General features: G+C 47.7%; 1 protein-coding gene across 1 annotated transcript; it reads left to right on the top strand.

The window, feature by feature from the left end:
* The first annotated feature begins 21 nt into the window (after positions 1 to 21).
* Positions 22 to 4,540, top strand: FAM96A (family with sequence similarity 96, member A). Its single transcript, NM_001030555.1, is given in 2 exon segments — positions 22 to 180; positions 773 to 4,540. Coding segments are annotated over 2 exon segments (372 nt in total). The 5' UTR covers positions 22 to 53; the 3' UTR covers positions 1,018 to 4,540.
* Positions 4,541 to 7,320: the final 2,780 nt, after the last annotated feature.

Genomic DNA, 7,320 nt, shown 5'->3' with positions numbered 1-7,320 from the left:
CGGACGGTGGCCGCGCGGGGCCGTTTCGCGCTCTCCCATGGCGGAGCGGGAGGATGTCGCTGGTGCTGGGGCTGCTGTCGCACACGCTGAGCAGAGTGCTGCGGTACTCCGGGCTGCGTAGGGGCTGCCATGCCCCGCGCCGCAGGGCCATGGAGCAGGACAAGGCGCTCGAGGTTTACGGTGACTGTGGCGGGGCTGCTCGGGCCGCGCGGGGCGGGACGCGGGCGGGCCTGGAAGCGGCGCTGCCGCGGCGGTGCGGGACAGAGCGGGGCGCACCGAGAGCCGCACGGAGCGCCCGCAGGTGGTGCTTGAGGTGCTCTCCGAACGTCCTCCGTGGAGCCCGGGCTGAGGAGGGCAGCGCGGAAGGCGGGCAGGAGGGCTGACCTGCCGCGTTACGAAGTTAGACGTTGAAAAGGGCGAGCAGCCCGTTGTGAATATTGCTCCGGTGCTTTGCGCTGGGATGGGCTGACCTTAAACCGCTTGCCGTTCTGACGGTGGCGTACGTCCATCAGCGGGTATGTCTCGGTTCCTATGGTTGCGATGGGATCGTGAAGGTAACGGCAGGTCCGTAACCGGGGTGCGGGAGGCGCGCGGTGACAGCGCTGGCTCAGTGTGCCCGGCTCTGCGGCAGCTCGTCATGCAGTGCCGGTACCCACAGCCGGGCCTCTTCCCGGCGGGGTCAGAGCGAGCGCTGCTGGGAAGGTGGCTTCTCATTGCAAGGGTTCCTTTTGGGAAGCTGACGTTGTTGTTGTTGGCTCATCCTGTGCTTCAGATATAATCCGTACCATCCGGGACCCGGAGAAGCCGAATACTTTAGAAGAACTGGACGTGGTGACGGAAAGCTGTGTCCAGGTGGATGAGATCGGCGAGGAGGAGTATCTGGTGGTCATCAGGTTCACACCAACCGTACCTCACTGCTCTTTGGCGACTCTCATCGGTAACGTTTGCTTCATTAAGTCTTTAGCAGTGAATGTGAAGTTAATCTTAGAGTGTCTGAATAGTGTTCCTCTTAGTTAAAGTTCAGTAGTGCTTTGCCGGCAGTTTGGCTGTGAATTTCATCTCGAGAGCCGTCCTGGCCATAGGAACAGCACGGAGCAGAAGGAACGGAGCGTGGTTGAAGGTCATACCGTAGGATCACAGAATGGCCTGGGTTGGAAAGGACCACAGTGACCATCAGTTCCAACCCCCGCTGTGTGCAGGGTCACCAACCAGCACACCAGGCTGCCCAGAGCCACACCCAGCCTGGCCTCGGATGCCTGCAGGGATGGGGCAAACAGGCCTTCTGTTTTTCTCACATTAGGAAGACTTCAGAACAAAGCAGCTCTCAAAAATCTATTCAGAAGTGGTACGGGACTCAGTGTGTGACCTCCAGGGCACAGCTCCTCATTCTGTTACAGGAAAGGGTTATGGTAACTATCCTAAGTATTCGGGCAGTATGTGTAAGGATGGAGGCAGTAAGCAGTTGTTTTCTTGGTTTTGTTCTTTTTTTTTTCCTAAACGTCCTCATCTGCACAGAGTACTCTGAACTGCTGTGTCCTTCGGGGTGTGTTTGCTGTTAGCAGTGGCTCAGCTGAGCACAAAGCAGGGCTGCAGGGTGGCTGTGGCTGTCTGTGTGCAGCTCAGTGTGGAGCCAGGCAGGGGGCAGACGTGCAGCAGTGGGGGCGCCCCCTGGCTGGGGTGCTGCTCTCCAAGACAAACTGCACTTCTCCTCTGCTCAGTCACTGTGGAGACTTTCTCAGCAGTACTCCTTGCTATATCCAGATCCATGCCAGCGTATTTGTGAAGCAAAATTTGAATGCTGATTGTCGATGCGCAGCTTATTTTTTGGTAGATTTATTTGGCCACAGGGGTGAATTTTTTTGTGTGCTATTTTCAGTTATTTTCCACTTCTGCATGTTAGACATCCGAAATAGTGAAGTTATAAGCTTGAGTTCCAAATTGTTGCAGGCAGGCCTGTGTTCTTCCAACATTTTGCTTTGGGTTTTTAACTAAAACAAGCTAAGCATTCTTTTTAGCACAGAGACAGCCACAACAATAGCCTGAGAGCTCTATCAAAAAGGCAGAAGGCTGGACATGGTGGAATTTGCACGTATGTGGTGTTTCTCAGGGGTGCTGGGGACCAAAACCTCCTAAGTTTGTAAGGCAAGTATGAGCTCAGAGGGACTGCCTGCAAAGGGTCAGCAGTGTGATTTGGGCTCCGTGCGGCCTTCGCTGCTCAGAGTGCAGAAGGAGAAGGTTGCCAAGTATAGTGGTGGGTTTGATTGTTAAATACGTGTTCTCTGAAAATGCACCTCAAACCCTGACTTTGACAGGAATGTCTCTTAATCTGTTTTGTTTAACAGGCCTTTGTTTAAGAATAAAACTTCAGAGATGCTTGCCTTTTAGACATAAGGTAAGATATCGCCTCTGAAACTCGCTTTGAGCTACAAGAATAAGTACTTCCAATGCTAAGTTCTCTTTAAGAAAGGAGATGCTGCAGGATTAAGCAACTTGCAAACCGTGATAAAGGTCTTTTAAAAAGCCTGTTGTTCACCTGTGGAGGGAGTGAATGTTGCAGAACAGGGGAGTACGGGAAGGGGTCTCCAGATAAACGTGGTGATTCCTTTCCTTTACAAAATGTAGTTTGTTGTACAGTGTTGCTTTTTGAAATCTTTTGTTTCTATCGTTGGTAGCTTCATCTTTTCAGTTACGCAGTGTAAAGCCAGGCTTGTATTTCTAGATAATTAGGTAGATGGTGATCTGTTACGCTGGACACGTGCTAACAAGTAGGTTTTGCTTCAGTGAGATAAGATAAGGTGCACTGGACTTGTTTGCTTTTCCTTTGGTACAGCAGTTTCATTTCCTTGTAGTTCTATTTGTGAGAAGTTGTTGGTTTGTTTGTTTTTTTCCCAGCCCTGTTCAGTTAAATGCATGCAGTCGGTTTGGGTCTGCTTAGCATTTAGTCTTACAGTGTCTCCCCAGGCAGAAACCAGATCATGTGCTGTACTACCATTTCAGGTAGAACATGTATTTCTTATCACTGTGTAAGACTTAAAAGGGATATCTTCTTACACATCTGTTCCTAAGGCTGTCTTTACAAGAGTTCTTAGCTTGTGAAAGTGACGCTTGCAATTCTGGGGGCTTTCAAACAAATGGTCCTTGAGCTGTGACCAGCAGAGGACTCGTTAGGAAGGAAATGCCAATTCTGCACTCTGTTTCCAGCAGCCCAGCTGCAATGGATTTTTCACATGAGCCATTGATATTAGTGAGACATGAATGATGACGCAATGGAGACAGATCTATTGCAACACAGTCACAAGGCTCAGATCAGTTATTGTCATTGGTTCCCTTCCATTGTCTAGGAATGTTTTAAAAGGTATGGATTACATGCATTGTATGTGTGTGATAGTTTGTTCTTCTAGGACTGAATATATTTTACAGTTGATGTATGCATCTAACACTGATCTCTCCTCTAGCTGGAAATCTACATATCTGAAGGTACACATTCCACTGAAGAAGACAGTAAGTGCAGCTTTAGACTCTGTGTTCTTTGAGAAGTTGCTGTTGTGCTGCTCAGTTATTAGCATGAAGAACCTCCTGCCTGGTTGATGATCTTAACGTGGTGAAGTTTCTCTGTGTATGTTTAAGATAAAACTTGTAGGACACTGAAGTTCTTCCAGAGCTGCATTTAATCACCATCTCCAGCAGCTGCTAAAGCCTCTGTTGAGGCAGTGCCTCAGCCTATGTTCATAACCTGCATTAATCTTTGTATGGGGGAAAACCAGTTCTTGCCATTAAATGACAAGACATTGAACATAGACTGCTAATTTGTCACAAACTTCACGCTCCATAGCATGCCTTGGACTCTTTTCCTAAACAAGAAAAGCAAAAAACTTCAGCTTTTTGATGGATGTTTTTTGTGACTGAGCGCTGGCTTGCTCTTCGTTACAATTTCCTATTAACCTCTCCCTTCGACTCCTTGTCTTTTGTGCTAGGTTATACAGCCCAGATGTCTGCCTGCACAGTGCTTCAGCACATAGTGCACAAATCTCACGTTGGGTTATTATGCAAATTTCAATCCTCTGCCTGAATCGGAATCTGCAGGGAATGGGCAGAATGCACTGTTACTGTAACGCAGCATTTCCTCCCTCTTGGAGTGGGCCGTTGCCTGGGCTTGGCAGAACCCCACCCTGTGTTTGTCACGCTCATGGTGCAGCACGCCTGAAGTGCCACTGAGAGCTGCTTCTGACTTGACTTCCCCTATGTTTTGCAGTCAACAAGCAGATCAATGATAAGGAGAGGGTCGCAGCTGCGATGGAGAACCCAAACCTGCGTGAGATCGTGGAGCAGTGCGTTACAGAGCCTGACTAGGAGCTACCATGCACACAGTCACCATTTTGATACATTTCCTAAAACACCTTTGTTTAAAAAAGAGGAATCAAAGCCTTGAGTTTAATACTTGAGTTCTTTTTATCTTCTGTACGTTTTTTAAAAAAAATTGTTTATAAGATAGATTTAAATTATGAAAAATCAGTCTCTAAAATAAAAGGAAGTAAATAGTGTTAAGAGTTCGTAGTATCTGGTGTCCAGAGAAGTATTTTATCTCATGAAGAAATGAAACCACACCATACATGTTGCCTTCTGACAGACGTTGTGATACAAATGCAGTTTTGCAGGTTAAATTTCTATTGTTTCAATCACTGCGCTGTGAGAATAAAAGAGATTCTTGTACTGAAATGCTGCTCCGAGCTCAGCAGGCTTTTTTTCTATAGCTCAGGTTCAGATTTCTGCTAGAAAAGTTGCTGCTTATTCAGCTTTTTGTTTCCAGCGAACACACTAAAATTGAAATGAACTCAAATGGGAACGAAGCAGTTGGACTGGAGCGAGGTACATCTTTGCTGATACCACTTCTGCTAAATATTTGTATTTTTGATAAGTACGTGTTTCTGATCCTGGAGGCTCTGGTTTACAATTCCCTTGTAGGTAAGCTTTCCTGTGGGCAGTGTGTTGCCAGTTTGATCCTGCTGTTTGTTGCAGTATGGGATGGGAGAGAATCCTGCAGCCCGTGGTCACCACTGCTGTGTTTCTTTTTGCTGCTCCCTCACTCATCTGATCTGGGGCATCCATAACATTGTCAGCTGTCACATGTTTTCTCTCTGGAGAAGTTCCCAGGGGTTCATTTCCTGCTGCAGCTGTGGATTTGACCATGCATTTAGTTTCCCTGAAGAATGAGGCGGATATTTCTCTCAGAAGTGATGTTCAGGATCTGCTGCACGGCCACAGGAGGGCCCCAGTGCTGAGCATGTGTGCAGCGAGAGGCTGCAGCTGTGTGCTGCCTGCTGGCAAACCATGCCCAGATCCTGAGACCTTACCTGGGCAGTGCAAAACAGCTGTGCCCAGCAGTGGTTGGAGAGATTCAGGGAGCCTTTCCCAAGTGGAGCTGTGGTGACTGTAGCGGACTCGTGTTTGGTCAAACAGCAAGAGATCCTTGCAGTTCTGTGCAACATCTGCTGAGATTTCAGGGATTTGTAGCCATTTTAATAATAAGCCCCATAAAGCTCTCCCGAAGGCACGAATGATTGAATGGGTTCCAACTAGGCTGCATGTTATCAACGGTGGAGAAAACATGCTCTTTGTAGGACTATGTTCTGACAAACGTCACAGCTGTGCCAACGAGAGCCTGTAATCTCCCTGCTTCCAGTGCCAAAGTCCCACTTTGGTCAAAATCAACAATCCGTGTATTTAGATTTCAGCTGGAATAGCCTACCACCATATATCCTAAAAGATGCATTTAGAAAGGTTTTCTGTTGGCTTTTTTTTTTTTTCCAGCAGGCTCATGAAATGGCAACAGCTCTGTCAGCTGAGTTTACAGATGGAGAGCGGAGGGAGATGATTTCCTGTGAAAGAATCCCATTTGCAGTGTGCTGTGATTCTCTTGGAAGGTCTGAGGCTTCCTCTGATGCACTAATGTGGTGAGATGATGAAATGCTGTACCAGCAAATGGCCATATAGTAAAGGCACTTCATTCTCCATTGGGTGCCATGGGAATGTATTTCATTTCCTCTGGAAGCATTTTTGGAAATCGGGTGTTTATTCAGTGAGAATTTGTACATCACAGTTTTCAGACTTAATCAATACGACTCCAAAGGCAATCCCAGAACTGACAGTAGCCTCCAAGAAGCTCATTAGGAGACACTGCAACTGTTCTGAAAGCAGTGACATTCAGTAGTGAGCTTTGAGAATCTCTGCTAACAGCTGACGACAAGGGAAGCACGTATGTGAATTACTGTAGTATGGTGGTGCCTGAAGGCTCCTGCTAAGACTGGGCCCTACTTTTTTAGGACCTTAAGGAAAAAACAGCAGGGGGCAATCTGCCATTTCAAAACACTCCTACATCACTCAGGATGCCCTAGGAAGGATGAGCAGCACCATGGCACAGTGAGCACATGAAACGTGTCACAAACAGAAAGTAAAGTAGTTAACAGTCTTTAATTAAAAAAGGATATACTCTGCTGGGTTAATGGCCAGCAGTAGCAGCCTAGTGCTTTCTCCAGGGATTTCAGAACTGTTAAACTGACGGGCGGTGGTGCTTGTAGTGCTCCTTGCACCTTGGTTCTCACTGATGTGTGACAGCAAGTCTTACCAAGACATCGTACCTGAAGTGGCTTCAAGGCAATGTCTGCAAGCCTGCAGAGTCAGCTGAACAGAGTAAAACTTCACACAGAAATTGCCCTTTTAAAATTAAAGCTACACTGACTTTATGAGCTAGAAGGAATCTGTCCCTCTGCTCCTGTTCAAAAGGGGACAAACAAAAGCAAAGGATTTTTTTTCAAACTATCAACGGTTCCGGGAGAGAAGGAACAGAAGTGTGCTGGAAGCGTTTTCCCACGAGGGGGAGCACTGAGAAAGGATGTCAGAGACGGGGAGCTTTGCAAAACCCTCTGCTGGTGTTGCCTCCGGTTGTTATTTCCCCCTCTTGGTTCGTTAAGGTCGGCTCTCCCCTGGCAGGGCAGCCCAGCACAGCAGCCGGAGCCGGGGCTGAGAGCGCTGCGGAGGGGACTTCGCAGCTCCAGGGCTGCTGTTTGCTGTTTGTCCTTGCTTTTGTGGGCTGCTTCACACAGCCCCAGATGTCAGTACGTGAGGTTAAAGATAATTCTCTTTATCAGAGTCCCTGCTTTAGAGCTGCTGTCACAGACCAGGGAGCTGTCCCTTGGAAACATCTCTTTATCTCCTAATGGCACATTTTACATTTTTTGCCTTGAAGCAGAAACTTTCTCAGGACAGCTCTCTGTCCCTTGAGGACAACTGTTTGTTGCCACCAAACATCCCAAAATAGCACAC

This window comes from Gallus gallus, chromosome 10 (genome assembly GCF_016699485.2).
Source record: "Gallus gallus isolate bGalGal1 chromosome 10, bGalGal1.mat.broiler.GRCg7b, whole genome shotgun sequence".
Lineage (NCBI taxonomy): Eukaryota > Metazoa > Chordata > Aves > Galliformes > Phasianidae > Gallus > Gallus gallus.
The sequence above is the reverse complement of the archived record's forward strand: the minus strand, read 5'-3'. Positions and strand labels throughout refer to the sequence as shown.